The following is a 25,273-nucleotide window of genomic DNA, read 5'->3' as shown; positions in this document are numbered from 1 at the left end:
TCAAGAATAAACCCCTCTTAGAATAGGTATCCTCTGAGGGAACTGGGGCTGTGGCTCAGTGGTAGCACACTTGCCTGCTACGTGTGAGGCACTGGGTTCGATTCTCAGCACTGCATATAGATGAATGAATGAATAAAACAAAGGTCTATCAACAACTAAAAAAATGTATATTCTCTTTAAAAAAAAAAAAAAGAATAGGTATCCTCTGAAACAATCAGTTTTCAACTGGGAACAATTTTGCCCTAAGGAACTGTTGGCTATGTCTGGAGACAGTTTTTATTGTCCTAACTGGGGAGGTACCACTCTCATCTTCTGGGAAGGATACTTCATACTGTATCCTTCAGACCAAGGATACTGCTAAAAACCTTACAATGCAATAACTACTCCATACCAAAAAAAGAACCATTCAAAATGTGAATAGTGTTATTGTTGAGAAACCCTGTTCTAACACACCCACACACCACCACCACCATCATCAACAACAACCACAAAACAAAACAAAAAACCCTGAGACTGTTAGAATATGAGGGAGACTCAATATAGATTCCCTCTCCCTGTTGATATGTTATTTTCACTAAATATTACAGCTGATTAACCCCCCCAAAAAAAAAAATTCCACTCATTATCACTACCCGACTATATTCTGGTATTTGTCGTGGGTCTCAGTAATTTTTTTTACATAGTTGTCATATGTTGTATCCACCTTATTATTACATTATTTCTATATATATTTTCCATATGGCCCTTATTGTCAAACACTGTAAGGTATTTGAGAACACCATCAACTTTTTAAAGTGTTATTTTTTTTTCAAATATCTCTTCCTTTTTCCACTTAGCTCTTGATCTCTGTGTTTTCACCTATTGTACAATCTTAAAGTGAAAGAATATCCTTGTGAAAAAAATTTTTTTAAAGAGAGAGAGAGAGAGAATTTTTTAATATTTATTTTTCAGTTTTCAGCGGACACAACATCTTTGTTTGTATGTGGTGCTGAGGATTGAACCCCGGGCCGCATGCATGCCAGGCGAGCGCGCTACCGCTTGAGCCACATCCCCAGCCCTCCTTGTGAAATTTTTAAAATGGAGTTATCTTGAAAATGAAAAACCTTTAGAATATTATAGAAACCCTTGGAACATCATTTCTCAAAATTTTTTTACCTTTGTTGGGCATGGTGATGCACACCTATAATGCTAGTGACTTATGATGCTAAGGTAGAAGCATCACAAGTTTGAGGTCAGCCTTGGCAACTTTATGAGACGATCTCAAAGTTTTTAAAAATTTTAAAGGAATAGAGATGTAGCTCAGAGTTATATCTGGATTCAATCCCTAGTTTTTGAATACTTGATAAAAGATTGTTGGTCAAATTTTAAATAAGTTAAAATATAACTGTACAAAACACAACAAAAATTCTATTGAAGCCCTGCACTTAAATTCTCAAGCATTTCTGTCCTCCATAAAACCCAACATTGTTCAATCCTCCAAGTCCCTACTATACTTGCTACCTTTAGGTCTTTTAGCCTCTGTGGTGATTACGGAATAAGAATGAGATATTCATATCTATTTCTATCATTAGACTTTGTGTACTTACAGATCTGATCGACTTGTTAATCTTTATAACCCTGACCCCTAGCCCAGAGTCTGGCTTGTGGTAGATATTGATAAATATCTGTAGAATGCATTAAGGTAAGCTGACTGCCTTTGGAATTGTAATCAATATTATAAGGTTTAGCATTTATTTATCTTTGATATTTTCCCTGTGTTCACTTGCATTTTCTCTAAGTGTTTTGGGTATGCACCATATCCAGAATCCAAGGATCATGTTTGTCACTTTTATTATAATTTTTATTGATTGTGAATTGGAAAATGCTATGTCAGCCTCCAGGAAGACAAGGTTCTCATGTCCAAAGAGTGAAAAAACATGATTAAGAAGTTTAACAAAATAATCTTTAGATACCTATTCAGGTGACCCTGACAGTCAATCAAATTAGCTAGTCTTATAGATCCAAGGCCAAAAAGAAGTGAATAATTAGAAGATTGATATTTAGAGAGCTTCCCTGAGTCATGGACTTTCTCTCTTTTTCCTCCTTTCATTCTTACTGAACTGTTAAGAACTTCACTTAAATTTTTATTGATAGTTTTTCCAAATATATAAGTAACATACAAATATATTTTAATGGATAGATAGAAATAGGTCCTTTAGGTCTGATGTTTAGTAAGAGTTCTGAAGATAAAAGGAGTAATTTGGGGAATAATGCCAATTTTTATTATATGGTAAAAACTAAATATATAAATCACTCAAAACTATATTCAGAATTCTTCAATAATATTCCATGGGAAGATGGGACAAATATATTAAGACTCTTGACAAGCATTTATAGTCAATTCCGCAATTCCTTGATAGGAAGTTATGTTTTCCAGATTGTTCCTAATGAAAGTTCACGATTTGGAATCTGGTTAATAATCCTCTCACTAATCTCCCCACACTCTTGTGTTACTGGATAAAGTCTATTGACTTTATTACCTTCTCAGCTGCAAGGTTGCATAAGGAATGCACAGGTAGGGCAAGGTAAGGACACTTGATCCCATTTTCCTTCTCCACTGAGGGAGAAAGAAGTGTTCCTAGGACTCAATTAACAATATTGACCAATTTCAGTCAAACCTCAGCAGTTTTTCAACTTGATTACACACAGGAATCACTTGGGGAGCTTTGAAAAACAGGGCTGCATGGGTCTCACCTCCAAGGAGTTTGTTGCAGTTGGTCCAGGGATAGGAATCTATAGTTTCTTTTTTTTTTTTTTTTTCGGTTGTAGTTGGACACAATACCTTTATTTTTATTTGTTTTATTTTTTTGTGGTGCTAAGGTCGAACCCAGAGCCTCACACGTGTGAGGCGAGAGCTCTACCACTGAGCCACAGCCTCAGCCCCAGGAATCAATAGTTTCTTATGTAACAAACTGAGATTCACTGCAAAAGCCCCAGTGCACAATTTGCCCAATTTATATGAGTTATTTAAGATCATCTGTTTCTTACTACCCCCCAAAATTACAAAGTCAAGAATACTTAACTATTCCATTAACATTTATCCTAACCCAAAAGTTGTGGGGTTTTTTTTTTTTGTTTGTTTGTTTTTTGTTTTGGGCAGTCCTGGGGACTCTACCACAAAGCTACCAGCCCTTTTTATTTTATCGTGAGACAGGGTCTCACTAATTTGCTGAAACGGGCCTCCAACTTGTTATCCTCCTGCCTCAGCCTCCAAAGTAGCTGGAATTACAGGAATGTGCCATCACATCTTATTATTTTAAAAATAAGTTATTTTAAAAAGTTATTTTAAAAATAAGACTTTTGGTAAGCTAAATTCTGTACATTCAGAGCTTAATTCTTTCCTCCTCTCTACCTACTTAATTCCTTACAAAATGTCTCATTTTCTTGGTCCTGAAAAGAATTTCTAAATGCCTAAGCTATAAGTAAGGTTAAAAATATTCAGTCTTAGTTATGACAAATCTATTATCAGACACATCTAATCACATAAAACTTCATTCCCCTCAACATTTGGTGCTAACCAAATGGAACCCTGATGGCTAATGGAAGACCACATTCTTGTTGTTGTTGTTGTTGTTTTGTAGTACTAGGGATTAAACCCAGAACCTCATGCATGCTAAACTACATTCCTAGTCACCCCCCTACCCCCCAACCCCCCTTTTTTTGAGAGAAATTCTTGCTGAATTGCCCAGGTTGGCCTGAAACATGTGATTCTCCTGCCTTAGCCTTCTGTGTAGCTGGGATTACAGGCTGGCGCCAGTGTACCTAGCTAGTTCTTTTTAAATTGACTCTAGATTCTCTTTATATGAATCTTCACTTCTCTGAAATCAGCCTAGGTATAAGCATTCTCGTCACATAATCTGGTCATAATAAACTCGACAACATGAATACCACTGATATCATGTCAAAAGAACACCCAAACCAAAGAAGTAAACAGCAGGGCAGGGTCTCTCTTTATTTTATTTTTTTATTTTTTTGGTACCTGGGATTAAACCCAGGGGCACTTAACCACAGAGCCACATCCCCAATCTTTTTGATTTTGAGACAAGGTCTCACTGAGTTGCTTAGGGCCTTGCTAAATTGCTGTGGCTGGCTTTGAACTTGTGATCCTCCTACCTCAGCCTTAGGTATCACGGCACCTGGCTTTTTTTTTTTTTTTTTTTTTTAAGAAGTAATTGGTTCTATAGGAATCTATAAAGTTCAGGTACTGCACTTGAAAATCAAGTACTTACATTTTCTAGGAGGCAAACAGCAGCAGGATTCCCACGAAATGCTCTTGCTGTGAATGCATCTACTACGAAAATCGGGAGCTTCATTTTTGTTGCAAGCTGTTTTGCAAGGTCTCAGAGTTGCCCGTAGCTTTCCTTACTTCTTGTTATTGCAAAAAAAACCCAAAAAGTTAATGTTTTACTCGGTATATGGAAGCAACTAACAGTTTCCTGATAAAAAGTCAAGCAATTCAGCTGGGGCTGTAGCTCAATGGCAAAGCATTTGCCCAGAATGTGTGAGGCACTGGGTTCAATCCTTAGCACCACATGAAAATAAACAAATAAAATAAAGACATTCTGTCCATCTATAACTACCAAGAAAAAAAAAAAAACAAAGCAAACAAAAACCTTAAAAAAAGTCAAGCAATTATTCTAACATATTTTCATTTAAAGATCTGCTAAGTTTTTGAGCTACTATATTGAATTTGTTTTAAAATATTTAGCTAAATGGAAATTATATTGTGTGCATGTACAAATATGTAACAACAAATTCCATCAATATGTACAACAATAATGCACCAACAAAAAAATATTTTAAAAAATCAGTTTAAAATCAGGCATGTAAAGAAGCAGGAAAATTTGGTTTTATCTCAAAAATCAAAATTTCATTTTAATTTGATGAAAGTATAAACTTACCAGTTCCAAGAATCTTTTTTAAAAACTTCTTTATTTTAAATATTTATTTTTTAGTTGTAGGTGGACACATGTCTTTATTTCATTTTTATGTGGTGCTGAGGATCAAACCCAGTGCCTCAAGTGTGCTAGGCGAGCATTCTACCACTGAGCCACAACCTCAGCCCCTAAAAACTTCTAAGTTAATTCTTAAATTATTTTTTAAGCTTAAATGAAGTTTTTGGAACTTTTCAATGTGTATGATATGCTTAAGGTAAAATTAAGGGAAAAAATCAGCATTTTCGACACAAACCACATTTATAAAATTATTTAAAACTCAAAATTAATTATGATTAAAAGATAATTGCAATTATTTTATTTTCCATTAGATAATATTTTCAAATAAGATATCTTCATTATCCTTAATAAAAGTCTGCTTGCTACTAGAAAAAAAAATTGGCTAAGTAGAATATTGTTCAAATTTGCATTGGCTTTTCATATCACAAATAAAACTTAGAAGAATAATCATATTCTTTCTTCGAGTGGCCCAAACTAGCTCAGGTTATGTTTTTGTTTGTTTGTTTAGTTGTAGATGGACACAATACCATTATTTTATTTTTTTTATGTGGTGCCAGGAATCGAACCCAGTACCTCTTGCATGCTAGGCAAGTGCTCTACCACTGATCCACAACCCCAGCCCTCAGGCTATGTTTTAATAAATTCTTGAAATATCCAAGAGACACATGTTTCACTTACAGTCTCCCAATGAAGATTACTTTCTTTTAAAAGAATACATTTTTTCTAGTTATAAAAAATATGCTCATTCTAAAAATCTTGGACAATAAAAAACTGATCTATAATCATACAAATCAGAAACAACATTATTAATGTTTTAGATATATAGTTTTTAATCAGAAAATTTTAACCTACTTAACAGTATAGCATGAGTATTTTCCAACGACAACAATTGCTTTAAAAATATCATTTTAATATATTTACAGCAGGCTTATGGGTATAAGTTATTTAGCTATTTCCCTTTCAGTGAATTTTTAAGTTGTTTCTAATTTTTCACTTAAAGATGATGTGGTAAACAAACTTGATGATATTTGGTCTGTGTGTCTGATTCTTCAATTATAATAGGTTACTAAGGGCTGGGATGTGTCTCAAGTGGTAGCACGCTTGCCTAGCATGCGTGAGACACTGGGTTCGATTCTCAGCACCACCTAAAACTAAAGGCATTGTGTTGAGTCCATTTACACCTAAAAAATAAATAAGTATTTAAAAAAATAAAAAAATAATATCTTGGACTTTCATTTGCATTTTGGGATTATTCTAGTCAGATAGTAAACAACATGAAGTCAGATCTTTTCTTGATTTTCTTCATGGCTTATAATCTCAGCTCCTAGAACAATGCCTGACACCCAATAAATATTTATTGAAGTAATTATTTAAGTAAGTAATATACTGAGCATACATCAAACTGAACTTTGATATATTGATATATTGGCTGACAAATGTGAGGATTTCTCATCATGGTGCCAACTACCCGACAACATTTCCATTTCAGGAGCATTGCCATTATCAACAGTACAATATGATCTGCTTATGAAATTATTTGTAAATTTTACTGTAGATGGCCTTTATTATTTTAGATCATTTCAGTAGAGAACAGAAATAAAGTTCTGATAATGAAGCGTAGTTTTCATAAATTGAACAGGATTGATACCATTATGAAAATCAGAGGTAGGGGCTGGGGATGTGGCTCAAGCGGTAGCGCGCTGGCCTGGCATGCGTGCGGCCCGGGTTTGATTCTCAGCACCACATACAAAGATGTTGTGTCCGCCAATAACTAAAAAATAAATATCAAAAATTAAAAAAAAAATCAGAGGTATGTCAAGAACATGTTTTTAACTTGATTGGAATTCAGCCTCATTGGCCTCAGCTGAAAAATACTACAACTTAAAATACTAGATACTAGGTAAGGAAGAAAGAGTATGGGATTTTGATGATATAGTTAAACCTGCTAGGGAAACATTAGAAGCTCCCACCTCCAAGCTTCTTGTTTAGTAAATAATAAATGTCCTGAAGTTTCAAACCATTGTTAGTCCATGTGGTAGCCAGAATAGGGGTCCCCAAAGATGTCCACATCCTAATTCCCAGAATCTGAGTTGTAACTGGGTTTAAAGTTGCTTATCAAGTGATCTTAAAATGAGAAGATTATGGCAGATTATCAAGGTGGGCTGGTAGAAGACAGAGGCATAAAAGTCCAAGTCAGAAAGAGATTTGAAGATGCTACTGCTAGCTTTAAAGATAGAGAAGGAATCCCAGCGGCTCAGGAGGATCATGAGTTCAAAGCCAGCCTCAGCAATAGAGAGGCACTAAGCAATTCAGTGACACTGTCTTTAAATAAAATACAAAACAGGGCTGGGGGTTGTGGCTCAGTGGTTGAGTGCCCCACAGTTCAATGCCTGGTACCACCTTCCCCCCCCCAAAAAAAAAAGATAGAGGAAGGAGTAAGGTATAGTGGGGCACACCTATAATCCTGGCTACTTGAGCAGCTGAGACAGGATGATCTCAAATTCAAGGCCAGGCTTAGCAATTAGCAAAACCCTGTCTCAAATTTTAAAATAAAAAAGGTTGAGAATGTAGCTCAGTGGTAGAGTATCTCTGGTTTCAATCCCTAGTACCACCACCACCAAAAAAATAAATAAAGAGGAATGTTATGGTTTGGATATGAGGTATTCCCCAATAAGGCCTGTAATAGACAATGCAGGATTTTCAGAGGTAAAATGATTTATTATGAGACCTATAACCTAGTCAGTGGACTATTCCATTTGATGAATTAATAATCTGTATGGGTTACTGGGTGGTAACTATAGACAGGTGGTGTGTGGCTGGAGGAAGCAGGTCACTGGGAGCATGCCCTTAAGGATTATTCTTGTCCCTGGCTCCTCTCTCTCTCAGCTTCTTATGAGCTGAGCTGAGAAGCCATGAGCTGAGAAGCTTTCCTTCACAACACATTTTCACCAGGATGTTCTGCCTCCCTTCAGGCCCAGAGCAATGGAATTGGCCAACTGTGGCCTAAGACCTCTGAAACGATGTACCCCAAAACACTTTTCTTCCTCTAAGTTATTCTTGTCAGGTATTTTGGTCACGGTGACAAAAAGCTGACTAACACAAGGAAGGAGCCACAAACTAAAGAATATGAGTGGCCTTTAGGAGTTAGAAATGTTTTGGAAAGAAACAAATTCTTATTGGATATGGGGGTGCCTACCTATAATATCAACTATTTGGGAATCTAAGGCAGGAGGATAGTGTGTCTGAGGCCAGCCGCAGCAACTTAGTGAGAACCTGTTTCAAAATTTAAACTATCCTTTTAGGTTCTCGATTATTGCATGAGCATGGTTGGAACATGAATAAACATATAGAACTGTGATTGGACAAAAGGACATTATTTAATGCTAATACAATGGAGTGGGGAAAACCTACAAGTTCTATCTGTTGAGAGCCTTCATGGACTCTGTGTCATACTCCTTCATTCAGTATTGGTTAGGATCACTTCTGAAATGGAAAGCTTAGACCTACTACCCAACAAGGTAAATCAGAGAATTTCTTTATGTCTAGTTCCAAGACAGAAAGGCAGGGGAAAATTATATTTTTACCTTTGATGACTCATCACAGAAAAGGGAATTCTAGTTTCTATGACCTGTTTAAGAAGAAAAAGGAGCAGGTAAAGGAGGACACGAGAAGATCAGAAACAGAATTTTGCACAAAGTGCCCCAACGTTATAACAAAAGATATCTCTTATTTTATCTTTATTATTCTAAAGCTGTTTCAAAGCTGCTTAAGGAACCAAAGAAAAAAGGCCAAATACTTAAACCTTAGTTTTCTAGTCATTTAGGAAATAACAAGAGCTATGGGAGTTATGAGCGGCAGCTATGGATGAAAACAAAACAAAACAAATATAATAACACACCTCCAGAACTGTATCATAAAAACTTTATATTAAGCCACTGTTTATGATCATTTGTCACAGCAGCAATAGGAAACTAATATAGTCCAGAATTTTCTTACTTGCAGCCCAACACAATTCTAATTGCTGCATAAATCTCCAAGAACAATAGTAATCAATACTTACTGAGTACTTATTATGTGCTATGTAAGATTCTAAGAGCATTTAATCTTCGTAGCACTGCCATGTGATAAATTGATGAATAACTAAGGCTCAGAAAAGTTGCCCAAGGTCACACCTAGAGACAATGTTCTTAACCACATCTTACGCCTTATATATTCAAGGTCAAAGCTCGAAAAATCCTCACTTAAGGAACTAAAATCTTAGTCCATGGAAATTGTGAATTATCACTGTACAATATGGTTTGGATAAGTGTCCCCCAATGACTCATGTGTTAAAGGCTTAGTGGTGCCTTAGCATGTGATGCTATTGGGAAGTGATGGGTTAGGTGATTAGGATTATGCCCTTGAAAGGGATATTGGGAACCTGGTCTCTCTTTGCTTCCCAGCTGCCATGTATTCTTTCAGTTTAAATCTTTCATTTCTCCTACGCTTAGTTAAGAAAGGGTAGAAAGAGAGGCTGGGGTTGTGGCTCAGCAGTAGACCGCTTGCCTTGCATGTGTGAGGCACTGGGTTCAATCCTCAGCATCACATAAACATAAATAAACGAAATAAAGGTATTGTGTCCATCTACAACTAAAATATTTTTTAAAAAAAGAAAATGTGGACAGAATAGAGAGAGAACAGAAATTAAGAATACAGAGAATTGAGCTGGGTATGGTGGCGAGTGCCTGCAATACCAGCAGCTCAGGAGGCTGAGGCAGAAGGATCTCAAGTTCAAAACCAGCCTCACAAAAGCGAGATGCTAAGCAACTCAGTGAGACCCCATCTCTAAATAAAATACAACAGGGCTGGGGATGTGGCTCAGTTGAGTACCCCTGAATTCAATCCTTAATACCTCTCCCCACCAAAAAAGGATACTCAAGAATACTAAGGGCATGTGGATGATCAATGTATATTATTTGCATATACAAATATTCCATGATGAAATCTATTGTTCTACATCTGAAATGCACTGAAACAACAACAAAAAGAACTAAGGGACCTGGTACAAGAAACATTAGAAAACTGTATTGTCTTATGTATAAAAAATGAAAAAGATTTTTATATGATTAAATGAAAGGAGTTGGTGACCAAGTGTAAGATTCTAAGTATTTTTATTTGGTTCCAGAACCACACTTTGGCATGTATCAGAACCTGTGGAGGGTTGTTAGAACTCAGATTGCTGAACTCTATGCCCAGAACTTCTGATTTTGTAATCTTCGGGTGGGGTCCAAGAATTTACATTTCTAACAAGCTCCCAGGTAACGCTGATGCTGTACTTGGAGAACCACTAGAGAAAGAGCATGAAATTTCCAACACCATAAAAATATAAAAATATTTTTCTAAAATATATTAATTTTAATTTGTACGCTCAGCCAAATCATTAGTCAATGAATGTCCTTGTTTGTACTCTATGGTGACAGATTATGCTTAAGGTAGAAGTCACATTAATGATTTCATTTTCAAAAATTACTGCATATTTGCTAAATGCCAGGTACATGCTAGATTTGGGGAATAAAATGATAAATAAATCCTATTGCTCTCTCAAATTAATCACAGCCAGTGGGGTAGGCCAACATAGAAATTATAATATATGAGAAAAAAATATAGAGATGAAATGCTCAGGAACACAATGAGAGGACAATAAATCTGCCCAGGAGATGGTCAGAGGGAGCTCCAGAGATGCAGGGTATCAAAGAACAAAATTACAACAATTTATTTAAAGATCTTAATTGACTTTATTTTACAATTCTAGAATTGGATAACATTTCACTCCATAAAATAGAGTAAGCATTCCAACGGACTGAGTAGAAAATGTTGTTTTGATTCTGGTTATTGTTGTATTTTTAGAGATTGGACTTACAGCAGAAAAGGCCTGAAAAAAGCAAAAACAAAGATAAAATGTGCATGGGTCATTTCAAAGTTACTTTCCTTCTAAGGTAGGGAACAGGGAGAAAGAAAAGTACAAAACAACTGATTGGTTAACAGAAAACTTCAGGTTACTTTTTGTAAGAATTAAAGGGTATAAGGATTAAAGCAGAGGAAATTTCACTGTTGCATAGATTGGTCCGGTCCGTTAAGAAAATCTGGCTTTCATTCTGCTAATTTCTGGGACCATCAGATAACAACTTTGTGACACTGGCCCTACAGTATGGGCAATCCAATTTGATTTTTAATTGGACCTATTGGGGTCTCGTGCAAGTCCAAAATAATGGCCTTCTTTAACAGTTGATAGTCAAGTGGATCCACAAACACACACAAAAATAAGTGCTCATCTGGGCTGGGGATATATCTCAGTTGGTAAAGTGCTTGCTCCCACAACAGGGACCTGAGTTCAATCTCCAGTACCATAAAGAAAAAAAAAAAAAAACTGTTCATCAGAAGTGGAAATGGGCATGTTAGGTAGAGTGCATGTCCTATTCATAGGACAATCAGTTGGTTACAAAAATAGAGGAGAGAAAGGATACGAAGGAATGGTGATAAGGGTACAAAGACCTGCTAGAGCCAATGTTAATAATTTGCTCTTCATCTTTGCAGGTTCAGAAATCCAAAGTTCAGTTCAAAAGCTACTGTGTGTCAGGCTCCAATGTTATGGTCCTGGGGACAGGACAGAGGCTCATGAAAGAACCACACTGGTCTTCCCTGGGCATCTATGCTGGAATTTATTTCTGAGAACCTCAATTTCTTTCTTTCTCTCTCCCCTCCCCCAATAATAAATTTTTAATTTCATATCTAAAGAAAAGTCAGCCTTACCCTCCCCCTAAGTTACTGAGAGAGAAAAAGAATTTTAAAGAATTTTTTTTTTAATTTGTTTTTTATGTAGTGCTGAGGATTGAAACTAGTGCCTCACCCATGCTAAGCAAGCACTCTACCACTATACCACTATACCATTGAGGCAGTAAAGTTTAATTCACTTGCTTTCTTTGCCCAACAAGTCAGTGAGTTTGCACAAATTTTGGCATACTGGTCAAACTAATGGCTATTTCTGAGGCACAGCTGTCAGGCAGAGCTCTCTCAATGGATTTTAAAATGATCCAAATAATTTAAATGATTTTTCTTTAGTTTCACTCACATTCCATTTGGACACCTATAGTGGTTTTCTATGTCCCTTAATAATGTTGAACAAATATGCTTTATTATTCCTGACAGTATAAGCTCATAAATCTCTTCATGACTTCTCAAACATTCCCAAAATGTTTTTTTTTTTTTTTTTTTTTGCAGGGTTGGGGGTGCTGGGGATTGAACCCAGGACCTTGTACATATGAGGCAGGCATTCTACCAACTGAGCTACATCCCCAGCCCCTCAAACATTCTCATCTTTTTTATTAATTTTTTTAAGTTGTAGATGTACATAATACCTTTATTTTATTTATTTATCTTTATGTGGTGCTGAGGATCGAACCCAGTGCTTCACACATGTGAGACTAGTGCTCTACCATTGAATCACAATCCTAGCCCCTCTCATCTCTTTATTTAAACTCTGTTTTTATAAGTTGGTTATTAATCACCACTTTAATTTTGTAAAATATTTATTTATTTATTTATTTTTAACTGGACACAATACCTTTATTTTGTTTATTTACCTTTATGTGGTGCTGAGAATCCAACCCAGGGCCCCACATGTGCTGGGCAAGCGCTTTACCACTGAGCCACAACCCCAGCCCTTAATCACCATGTTAGTATATGAATATAACCTCCTTCATAAACAGTAAAATAGTATAAAAAGTTTAAGTTCCCTTTGACAATTCCCTGCCTTACCTTCCCGAGGAGAGTCCATGTGGAGCAGTCTACCTCTGAGCTACATGCCCAGCCCTTTTATTTTATTTTTTATTTTGAGACAGGGTAACATTAAGCTGCCCACGCTAACCTCAATTTAACCATCCTCCTGAGAGCTGAGATCATGGGTATGTCCAATTGCACTGGACCATGTGGTTTGTTTTTAAAAACACTGTAGATGCTTCCTTCTATTCTAATTTGGTTTCATTTACCATGTAAATGTAGGGAAATCATAAACTCATCTTGTCCAAATAGCTTAGTCATTAAACCTTCCCCTGGGTGTACCTGGGAACTCTGACACTTATTTGTCCTTTTCTAATAGCCTTAGTTTGTTCAAGGCGTCCTTTGAGTACAGATAACAGAAAGTTGACTACTGTTTATTCTGTAGCTGTTAGCATATAAGAATCTACTTGGTTTTCACATTTTTGTTTTTTGTTTTATGATACTTGAGATTGAACTCAGGGGAGCTTGATCACTGAGCAATATCCCCAGAACTTTTTATTTTTTATTACTTTGAGACAGGGGCTTACTAACTTGCTGAAACTGTGATCCTCCTGCCTCAGCCTTCTAGGTTGCTGAGATTACAGGCTGTACCACCACACCCAGCTTAGTGTTTCCTTCATTAATGAACACCAATTTCCTTCTTTGAAATTGTAAATATTTAATAAAAGAGTATTAGCATTCATAGCATACATGAATACTATCTGCTTTTCTTTCAGTTGGTAAAAACAAAGTAAATATAAAAAGGATTATAAATTTTAAGTAAAATATGTTTTAACTCAAAATTTGGAATAAAATTAATTTTAAAATTAGATTCATTTAGCTACTAATGTGTGTGTGGAAGAAGATATATATGTATAACAACTTAGTATATAAGGAATGTAACAATGTGTAATAACATGGAATGTGCCTACCATATATTGTTATATATGTATAACAACTTAGTATATAATAATATACGGTAGGCACATTCCATGTTATTACACAGAGTTATATTCCTTATTTCTTAAGAGTACACAACTCATTCTTTTTAACATTCACATTATTTTTCATAGTCATTTTTGTATGATTTCAGATATGACCAATTTGGTGGGGGGAAAAGCTCAAAAGAGGAGAATTATAAAAGTAGTTGATTTTGCACCTCTTGAACCCAAAGCTAGCCCTGAACAAAAATGAAGTAACTGAAGTTTGCCATTTGTTTAGTTTTTATTTATTTGTTCTTGTGGTGCTAGGGATTGAAAAAGGACCTTGGACATCCTAGGCAAGTGCTCTACCACTGAGCTACTTTCCCAGTCCTAGATTCTTTTTTTTCCCCCTTTTATTGTAAACTTTCCCCATTCCCTTCTTAAAACAAAGTTCCTAAAGGTTTATTCCAGGAATGCAAGAGTATTCAATATTAGAATATCCATTAATGTAGTTCATAATGTTAATATATTTAAGGAAAATGTTTATTCATAAAATGTGTGGGCTGGGGTATAGCTCAGTAGTTGAGAACTTGCCTAGCTAACATGGGGAAGGCTGTGGATTTGATCTCCAGCACTTGAGGGGGCAGGGGAAGCATGACTCTCAATAAGATCAATGAGCTTTTCAGCATTTTAAGTTGCCCTATCTCATCCTCTCTCCTCAACTTCATGGGTCACCTTGGAAACTACCATCCTGTAATTGCCCAACAACCAATTGCAAAAGTCAAGATATGGTTGAAGTTTCTTGAAAGCCCCATTCATAAATAATTATCATTATTTTACCTGAGATCTCCTTGGTAGAGCCCAATAACAACCCTTGTCTTTATTGACCTGATTCAGAGTTCACCTGGTGCAAAAAGCCCTTTTTCCAGTGTTGTATGTCAAAAACAATCAGCAGCATTCTTTAATAACATCCTGAGTCAGTGGATAACAACTGGGGGAAACTACAGGCCTAATGAATAGCAGGGGAATGTGATATCCAGAAGGGGTTTTAAAAAGGGGTTTTAAAAAGCTTTGACATGGGCTGGGGTGTGGCTCAGAGGTAGCATACTTGCCTGGTTTATGAGGAGCTGGGTTAAATTCTCAGCACTGCATATAAATAAAGTCCATTGACAACTAAAAAAAAAATTTTTTTAAAGCTCTGAGGGGTGGGGGTGGGGGAATGGGGTCAGGAAAGATGGTGGAGTGAGATGGACATCATTATCCTAGGTAGGACTGCACATATGGCGTGACTCTACATCTTGTACAACCAGAGAAATAAAAAGTTGTGCTGCAATTGTGTACAAAGAACCAAAATGAATTTTGCTGTAATATATACCTAATTAAAAATAACGAATTAATTAATTTTTTAAAAAAAGCCCTGACATGGCTGCAGATGATCTCAGTGGTAGAGCACTTGCCTAGCACATATGAGGTCTTGGTCTCTGAAAGAGAGAGGGAGAGAAAAGAGAAAAGAAAAAGAAAAGTTCTGACATATTCCTGGGAATTTAGAAGGCAAAACACATGAAAAGGACTCTGAATATATCCTAAAATTATGTACGTAAAGACCTGAGATACCCTACACTTTAACATCTGGCTGACCTAAAGACTTGGTACAAGCAGAAAGTGAAAGCTAAGGCAAAGTTGTCACCTCTGACTGAGTATTGAAGGTGTGACCCAAAACACACACACTGAGTCAGTCCTTCAGCAAACACTGGGAGACATATTGGTTCTTGGGATTTAACAAAATCTCTGTCTAATTATTAGCTAATGCCAAGCTAACAAACTAGAGACTTCAGACACTCAAACTAGAGACATTCACCAAAGAACACAGACTTCAGAGAAAGTCACTAGATAAATGACAATAACAACAAATAATGGGAAAGGGAGAATCTGATATCCAGAGATGCAACATTATGTATATTTTCTAGATTTCAACAATGAATAATGAAACATGCAAAGCAATGAGAAAATATGACATGTAAAGAGAAAAGAGCAATCAATAGAAATTGTCCCTCTAGGAGCTCAAATGTTGGAATTATTAGACAAAAACATGAAATCTACTATTTTAAATATGTTCCAAGAAACAGAAGGAAATTATATGTCTGAAGAACTAAAAAAAAAAGTATGAGAAAAGAAAATTATGAGAATCAGGCCTATCCAAGTAGAGAATATCAATAAAAAGAGATATTATTATTATTAAAAGAACCAAGTAGAAATTTTAGAAACTGAAAAGTATAGTAACTGAAATGGAAAATTAACCAGAAGTGCACAACAGAAGATTTAACCAGACAAAATAAAAAGCTAGTGAATATGAATATACATCAATTGAGATTATCCAGTCTGAGAAACGAGGAGGAGGAGGAGGAGGAGGAGGAGGAGGAGGAGGAGGAGGAGGAGGAGGAGGAATAGAGCCTGAGATCTGAGGCAACATCAAGTACCCCATAATATGCACAATGAGAGTCCCAGAAGACTGGAGAGAAAGTGGCAGAGAAAGTACTTGAAGAAATAATGGCCAAAAGCTTCCCAAATTTGATGTAAAATATTAATCTCCACAGCCAAGAGGCATATCCCAAGTAGCATAAACTCAAAGCAATCTATACCCTAGACACATCATGATCAAACTGTAAATGACAATGAAAATGACAAAAAAAAAAAAAGAGTGACATGAAAACAGCAAGAGAGGGCTGGATTTGTGGCTGAATGGTAGAACATTTGCCTCACACATGTGAGGTACTGGGTTTGATCCACCGCACCACATACAAATAAATAAATAAAGATAAAAAAAAAAAAGCAAGAGAGAAATGATTCGTCATGGAAGACTGATCCATAAAAAGATTAAAAGCTGATTTCTCTTAATGCCAGAATAGAGTAAAATGATATATGATGAGAAAGAATATAGACTGAAAAATAAGCAAACAAACAAAAGATTGTCAACCAAGGAATCATATCCAGCAAAACTTTTTGAGGGGAAGAAGCGGGATACCAGGGATTGAACTCAGGAGCACTCAACCACTGAGCCACATTCCCCAGCCCTATTTTGTATTTTCTTTAGAGATAGGGTCTCACTGAGTTGCTTAGTGCCTCGCTTTTGCTGAGGCTGGCTTTGAACTTGTGATGCTCCTGCCTCAGGCTCCAAACTGCAGGGATTACAGGTAAGCGCCACTGTGCCAGGAATCTCCAGAAAAATTTTTAAAGCAAAGGATAAATTAAGAGTTTCCTAGGGCCAGACGTGGTGGCGCATGCCTGTAATCCCAGCAACTCTAGAGGCTGACAGGAGATCAGCTGTTCAAAACCAGCCTTAGCAAAAACAAGGTGCTAAGCAACTCAGAGACCCTGTCTTTAAATAAAACACAAAATAGGGCTGGGCATGTGGCTCAGTAGTAGGCAAGTACCCCTGAGTTCAATTCCTGGTACCAAAAAAGAAAAGAAAAGAAAGAATGAAAAGGAAGTAGGAGCTAAGTATGTAGTTCAGTAATAATGTTACCAAACCAAGCCCATTTGCCAGCTGCACAGTATGCTAATCACTGAGTTTTTCGAAAGAGAAAGAATTCATAAAGCAGCTGAATATGGAAACCCACCTCTCTGAAGATGGGGTTTATTTATGAGATAAAGAAACAGGCTGATTTAAGGCATAGGTAAAGATGATTGGAGGTGAAGTAATCAGTGATCTGCACATTTGTAAGGAAACTTCATGGCTTTTCACAGGATCACATGTCCAGAAAATGACAGCTTTAACATGATCTGAGGATGAAGCTTTTGGCCATCTGACATCAAAAGCTCACCTACTAAACACCTGCACAGGCCCAAGTGAAGAGTCAGTGGTTTCAACAAAAGTGGCCTTCAAGACCTAGAAAAGTAACCTTGGCAACCATTAGCATTATGATCCACATATCAGAGGTGTTTTATCTATAGCAAAGATAATGGAAGATTAACAAAATATTGCTCAGCTGTGTGACCTTCAAAATTAGGGGGTTTTGTTGTTGTTTGTTTGTCTGTTTTTGGTATTGGAGATTGAACCCAAGGGAACTTTACCACTGAGCCACAACCTTAGCCATTTTTATTTTTTTATTTTTGAAATAGGGTCTCACTAAGTTGCTTAGGGCCTCAAACTCGTGATCCTCCTGCCTCAGCCTCCCAAGTCCCTGAGATTACAGGCCTGTGCCACTATGCCTGGCCCAAATTAGTAATTTTTAAGATCAACTAAACACAAATAGCTAAAAGCAAGTGAAGATACAGGGTTCATTTAGAAGTTGTCCTTTGCTTTCAGTATGGTACCTGCTAATATGAACAAGTTCCTGAGTTTGATCTGCAGCACAACCAAAAATGAACAAATTAAAGAAATTGAAAAATAGAACAATTAACCATAAAGACATAAGATATATAGAAGTGAGTTGTATGGCACAAGCCTATAATTCTAGTTATTTGGGAGGCTTAGACAGGAGCATGGTACACTTGAGGTCAGCCTGGGCAACATAGGAATACCCCATCTCAAAAAAACAAATCAAAAAGATATATAGAAAAGAAATATTACAAACGTAGATATAAACCCTGTCATACAAGTGATTAATGGATCAACTCTCCAATTAAAGGGCAGAGATCAGCAGAATGGTTTTTGGGGTGTGGGGCAGGGAGGATTGAACTCAAGGCTTCCTGCAGGCTAAGCAAGCAGTCTACCACTAAGCTATATCCCCAGTGAAGCAGAATAGATTTTTTTAAATGATCTAACCAGCCAGGTGTGGTGGCACTTACCAGTAAAACCAGTGACTCAGGAGGCTGATGCAGGAGAATAGCAAGTTTAAGGTCAGTCTGGGTAACTTAAATGGGCTGGGGATTTACTGTAAAACAAAACAAAACAAAAAATAGAAAAAAAACCAAATTCTTTCTCTAAGAAACTTTAGATTCAAAAGCACAAATAGGTTGAAAACAAAACTTGCAAGGAATAATCAAAGAAAGCCAGGCCCACTCTGCCATCTTCAGCCCAGAAATTCCTGACCCTGTGACTCTCCCTAAGGTTCTCCATAGGCTCTGGAGTTGGATTCTGTATCACTGAGCTATGATTCCAGAGTCCTCTGTGCTGAAGAGTTAAGAAAATGAATACATTCTTGGGCATTTCATTTCCAAACCCTTCAAGTTGGAACAAGAAGCAGAGCCATGGGTGACAAAAGAATTTCCAAACTGAAACCTCCCAGATATTTGGAAAGTAGATGACCTGATTGAGATCAGCAAGGAAAACCTAGACAAACATTTGTGGCAAGTTGTAATCACCAACAAAAACATGACATCAACCATCAACCCAGGAGGGTTGAATCAGGAAAAACATTTCATTGGACATTAAACCATATTTTAATCTGGCTATAAATAATAGAAACCATTACAGAGGGGCTGGGGATATAGCTCAGGTAATAGAGTGCTTGCCTCACGTGCACAAGGCCCTGGGTTCAATCCCCAGCATCACATTAAAAATAATAATAATAATAATAATAATAAAATAGAAATGATGCAGAAGTGAACCTAAGGAGTTTAATGTATGGCAGAATGTGCTTCTTGCTAATAAGCCTGATGAGGTATAAACTGAAGAGAACCCTAGCAACTGTAATGGGACTAGGAAATCTCTCAGATATCCTCAGCATCAGTCTGCATTAAAAGACTCATACTAGAGCCAGGGGTGGTGGCTCACACCTGTGATTCTAACTACTCCAGAGTCTGAGGCAGGAAGATCTCAATTGTAGGCCAACCTGGGCAACTCAGCAAGACCATATCTTAAAATAAAATTTAAAAATGCTGGGGAAATAACTCCAGTAGAGTGCCTGCCTAGCATGCACAGGCCATAGGTTCAAACCCCAATATGTGTGTACTTGTGTATGTGTGTGTGTGTGTGTTTTCTCATACTGAGGGAGTGGAGGAGCCAGAGTGGTTTTACTAATATCAGACAAAATAGATGTCAATATAAAAGTTGTGAATAGAAACAAAGAAGAATGTTTTATAATAATACAGGGATTAACTGAAGATAGGATAATTATAAACATATATGCACCTGAAAAAGTCCCAAAATACATGAAGCAAAACTCATCACATTGAAGGAAGAAATAGACAATTCAACAATGACAATTGGAGATTTCTAAGCCCACTTTCAATAGCGGATAAAACTACACAGATCAATAAGAAAAAAGAAGACTTCAGTAATACTTTATAGTATTAGGCCCTCTAGGCCTAGAAGATATTTGTAGAGATACTTGGGACATAATATACTTTGTGGTAAAACATGTACGTAGCATGTACCTGGGTTCAATTCCCACCACCAAAAAAAAAAAAAAAAAGAAAGAAAAGAAGATAACATTTGTAGAATGCTTCACAACAGTAGATAGTATGGTTTGTATGTGAGGTACCCCCCAAAAGCTCATGTGTAATGCAAGAAGGTTCAGAGGAGAAGTGATTGGGTTGTGAAAGTCTTAATCCAATCAGTGAATTAATCCTCTGATAGGGATTAACTGAGTAGTAACTGAAGTGGTAGGGTGTGGCTGGCAAATAGAGACCTCCTCCTCCTCCTCCTCCTCCTCCTCCTCCTCCTCCTCCTCTTCTTCTTCTTGAAGATGGACACGATATCTTTATTTATTTATTTTTATGTGGTGCTGAGGATCCAACCCATGCCTCACACATGCAAGGTAGGTGCTCTACCACTGAGCTGCAGCCCCAGCCTTCCTCTCTTTGTAGTGGCACCCCCTTTCTTAACTGGGCTTCTCCAGAAATCCTCACCATGGCTGATTTTAGGACTGTCAGCAAAAGAGTCTCTGCAAAAGAGTTCAATGTAGATAAACTTCCTATTTTCATGTTGCCCTGTTTTACTTGGCCACTGGCCAGGAAGAAATCAGCACTCCAGGTATTGGAAACTCCCTTACTCGTTTTTCACAAACATGTATCCAGTATAGAAGTTTGAAGAAATGTGTAAACAAGGCCTCTGGCCTTGAGCTGAGGCTTCACCAATTGGGCTTCTTGGTAACAGCTGGCAGGGGGAGGAAAGAAGGAGAGAAGAAGCTCTCCCCTTCTCAGGCACTATCCTTGAAGGGTTAACTTGCCCAGAACAGTGACAGAAAAAGCTGCTTTTATGTGAACTTCTGCAGACTGTGAACTTCTGAGCCCCTCTCCTTACATTTTGGGTATAAAATTCTGAAATTGCCTGAACTCGGGGTTCAGGGGATTGATTGATTACAGCAAAAGCTGTGCCCTCTGAACCTGGCTGCAGCCAAATAAAACTGTTTCCTGCTGTCTTCAGTGTCTTGCCTCATCTGTCCCTATAATATCTCTGCTTTTTGATGATGTGAACTGCTTCCTTCTGCCACACTCTCCTGCCATGATGTTTAGCCTCACCTTGAACCCTGAGGAACGGAACAGAACCAGCCTTCTATGGAATCAGACATCTGAAACTGTAAGCCCTCTAATAAACTTTTCCTCCTCTCTACAGTTGTGCTGCTCAGGCCATTTAGTCACAGCAGCAAAAAAAAGCTAACCAAAACAGTAGACAACACATTCTTCTCAAGTGCACATGGAACATTCTCCAATAGACCAATATTAGTTCATTAGATGTCACAAATGTAACATAAATGATGAAAGATGTTAACAACAGAGGAAGCTGAGTAAAGATGTATATAGGAATTTTCTGCACATTTTTTGAGGACAGTTTTTGGTAAATCAATTACTATTGTGATTTTCTTTTCTTCTCATTTTGATCCTGGGATTGAACCCTACCCCTTTTCTAAATTTTGAGACAGGGTCTTGCTAAATTGCCCAGGGTGCTCTGGAAACTTGTGATTTTCTTGTTTCAGACTTCCAAAATTGCTGGGATTAAAAGCAGGCATCGCCACTATTGTAAAATTTCTAAAATAATTACTATTATTTTTAAAATATTTTTCTTAGTTGTAGATGCACATAATATCTTTATTTTATTTATTTTTATGTGGTGCTGAGGATCAAACTCAGTGCCTCACACATGCTAGGCAAGAGCTCTACAACTGAGTCACAGCCACAGCCCCTCTAAATTTATTTTTTTTAAATGAACTAAAGAGACAGACTCAGTGGTACATGCCTGTAATTCCAGCAACTTGGGAGGCTAAGGCAAGAGGATGGCAAGTTCAAGGCCAGCCTCAGCAACTTAGCAAAACCCTAGCTCAAAATAAAAAATAAAAAGGGGTAAACCAGTGTAGTGGCACACATCTGTAATCCCAGCAGTTTAGGAGGCTGAGACAGGAGAATCACAGGTTCAAAGCCAGCCTCAGCAACAGCGAGGGTCTAAGAAACTCTGTGAGACCCTGTCTCTAAATAAAATACAAAATGGGACTGAGGAATGTGGCTCAGTGATTAAGTGCCCCTGAGTTCAATCCCCAGTACCAAAAAAAAGAGAGAGAGAGAGAGAGAGAGAGAGAGAGAGAACCAAATTTATTAACAGTGCCATAACAACTACAAGTAACAGCATAGGACTAGGGTTATTAATATTTTAACTTCTAATCACTACCCTGTATAATAACCTAATAACCCATTTTAGAAATTAAGAAACTGAGGTTCAAAAAAGTTAACTACTACAGAATCAACTAACTGGGAGCTGGTATGTAAATGCCAGAACTAGGATTGGGACCTAGGCCTGTCTCCTTGATGATGAGGGCAATTCTAAATTTTATTTATTTATTTTTTTTTTGTAAACTTAGAACATTTTCTCCAATTATTCCCAATTATTCTTTAGTTTCTTGGTCCACAAAATAATAACTTTTCTAGACTAGACTTGGAAATGAATCACTTAAAGTGCCTCTGCTACCAGTGTGACCATCACTGTTTGAGACTGACAGGCATAGGTACATATATATAATGAAAACTATATTTTTATATTAAGCTTTAAACTATGGTAGGAGAATCTATTATCTATGCTATATTTTCTAAGTCATTAATGTGCTTTAACATATTAAAAGCAGTACCAAAATTTGATTTATAGTCTTTAATTGTCTTCTGTAGTTGTTTTCCTTGGCATTCACAGTAATCCAGGGGATTAGAAAGAATGTTGGATACTTTTAATTATTTTCAAACATTAGAGAAAGAATGTGTTAGGTTCTTTCTTCCTTTTGAGTTTCTATTTGTTTACTTAATATCCTAATTATTAAATTTCAATGAGGCCTTTTGGTTTCCATAGTCCCACAATGAACACTTAGGTGACTCAGAGAAATAAAAGTCTCAGGAAGAAAAAATGTAATTAATCCTTATCTTGAGACACAACGTTAAATCATGCCAAAGGAGATCAGTGCTTTCCAAAGACAGTAGGTACAGCCAGGCCTATGGACACATGCCTATGATTCCATAGCAAGTTCAAGGCCAGCCTCTGCAACTTATGGGGGCCCTAAGTAACTTAGCGAGGCCCCATCTCAAAACAAAAAATTTTAAAAAGGGAGATCCAAGATGGCAGAATAGAGAGGGTAGAGTTTCTGGATGCTCCGGGGCATAAAACTTAGAAAACAGGCAGCTTCTCCACAAAGTAAGTGAACATAAAAAAGAGAGAAGGGAGTTTACTGGAAACTAAAACTGGACATTCAAAGCAGATTGGGGACACAGGAGGTTGTACATAATAAAATAAGGAAGAAATTCCTGGTGACACAGAGAAGGCCACAGGGAGGCCAGAAGCTCTAGCCAGAGAGGTCCCTCTGTGAGCATAGTAGAAGATAAGGGAATTAAAGGAACCTGCACTTTTGGAAGGCCTGAGTCTGGGTACTGAGCATTTGGAGACTAAGGACATTGCCCAACAAACCTGAAGAATGTCCTGCAGGACATCCGAGTGTGGGAAAAGAAGCCACTATCTCTCCAGGCAGCATATGGAGGACAAATGAAGGAACCATTTGCAGTGGCAGCACTGGAGCCCTCAACTGAGGAAGCCAATTGATTCCTGGAAAACCTGACTTTGGCCCAAAATAAAAGCTCAGTAAACACATGCTGCATGACATAGAGTGCACTTAAGTGACAAGAAGAAAATCAAACATGTAGAGATGTTTACACAAGGTACAACTGGTCGAGGAAACCCATCCAGCTCTACCCCTCTCCCTCGAACCCGACTGCTTGCAAGACTGGCTGGGAGAGACCTATCTGGCCAGGAACTCACATCTGGCCAGCAACTCAGAAGGGCCAGGGCAGGAGAAATTGGAGACTGAACCCAAGACCAAGAAACGTGGGGTCTGCAGGTGACATAGGGGACTAAGAATGGGCTCCACCCACCACACAAGTGAAACCCAGGGAAGCCCTAGGGTAAAGTTCTCCAGCATGGACGAGCAAGTACTGGGAGCTGGAGGTGTGCTGATTTTAAAACTCCAGACCTATTGGCATTCAGCAAAGAGCCTGGAGCCAACCTAAGGCTAAACCTTGTCTCTAGGAATTCCACCTGCAGGATCACCTCTCTGACTCCAGCAATCCAGAGGGTGGAAAATCACACTCCATAAGACCCCACCTGAAACTTCTGAGAAGAGAAGCTGAGAATATTTTGAACTCCAATAAAAAAAATTTTTTTTAATTTTCATCAAGATGTTTTTAATTTTTTTCACTGTTTAATTGTGACCTTAATTGGTACGTGAACATTGTATATAGTTTCCTTTTTTTTCCCCTCATCTCTAGCATTTTTGAAGCCAATTATTTTACATGGACTAGTTTTTTTGTGAACTAGGATATTTGATTAGTATATTTTAGTTTTGTTTTGTAGTCTTTTATTTTAAATTCCTTTTATTTAAATTTTTGCTTTATGTATAATTTTTCTCCTGTTTCTCTCTTGATTCTCTTTTCTTGTAACAGCCAATCCCTATCATTCTTTTTTTTTTTTCGAGAGAGAGAGAGAGAATTTTTTAATATTTATTTTTTAGTTTTCAGTGGACACAACATCTTTGTTTGTATGTGGTACTGAGGATCAAACCCGGGCCACAAGCATGCCAGGCGAGCGTGCTACCGCTTGAGTCACATCCCCAGCCCCAATCCCTATCATTCTTTCACTCTTCTTTAATCTTTTACTTCTGTCTTCTACTCCTCCTCCCTCATAATCATCACATCCTATATCACTTCTATTCTCTCCCCATCCACCGTTTGAAAATGTAAACCCTTTTGCAAACGTGCTATTTTTTTATAGGCATAACTGATCATATCATTTCTGTTTATTGTGATAATTAACACTGTGGACATCATAGTAGAAACTATTTGGCTTAGTGCTATAAATTGTATGCATTAGTTGTTGTTATTATTATGCTTCAGATCCATACTGTTTGATGGGTAGACACACAAACAACATGAAAAAACAAGGGAACAAATTACCCCAAGCAAACCAAGATACTCCAATAACAGAATAGATACCACAGTGGAAGAAATGCCAGAGAAGGAGTTTAAAATGTACATAGTTAAATTGATCTGCAAAGTAAAGGATGATGTAAGAAATCAAATACAAGTAGCAAAAAATCACTTCAATAAAGAGAGTCTCTTGGGGAAAAAACCAACAGAATCCTTGAAGGAAACAATAAT

The 25,273-nt window shown here is 37.3% G+C and overlaps 1 protein-coding gene and 1 non-coding gene across 5 annotated transcripts in view; both read right to left on the bottom strand.

Annotated features, from left to right (window-relative positions):
- Pbld (phenazine biosynthesis like protein domain containing) overlaps positions 1-25,273 on the bottom strand; it is a 53,999-nt gene that overhangs the window by 20,039 nt on the left and 8,687 nt on the right. The window contains exons 2-3 of one of the 4 annotated variants that reach the window (XM_078041303.1): positions 18,500-18,585; positions 4,269-4,407 (exon numbers count right to left, since the gene is read on the bottom strand). In XM_078041303.1, coding sequence (XP_077897429.1) covers positions 4,269-4,352 — 84 coding nt within the window. In that variant the 5' untranslated portion in view covers positions 4,353-4,407; positions 18,500-18,585. Of the gene's footprint in view, positions 1-4,268; positions 4,408-6,642; positions 6,766-18,499; positions 18,586-25,273 lie in introns of all 4 variants that reach the window. The other 3 variants (XM_078041304.1, XM_078041298.1, XM_078041307.1) reach the window with 3 other exon arrangements.
- Positions 12,255-12,327, bottom strand: Trnam-cau (transfer RNA methionine (anticodon CAU)). The gene has a single exon. It is a non-coding gene; the product is annotated as a tRNA-Met (tRNA).

This window comes from Ictidomys tridecemlineatus, chromosome 1 (assembly GCF_052094955.1).
Source record: "Ictidomys tridecemlineatus isolate mIctTri1 chromosome 1, mIctTri1.hap1, whole genome shotgun sequence".
In the NCBI taxonomy this organism is placed as follows: Eukaryota; Metazoa; Chordata; class Mammalia; order Rodentia; family Sciuridae; genus Ictidomys; species Ictidomys tridecemlineatus.
Note: the sequence above shows the minus strand (reverse complement) of the source record. Positions and strands in the feature narration are given on the sequence as shown.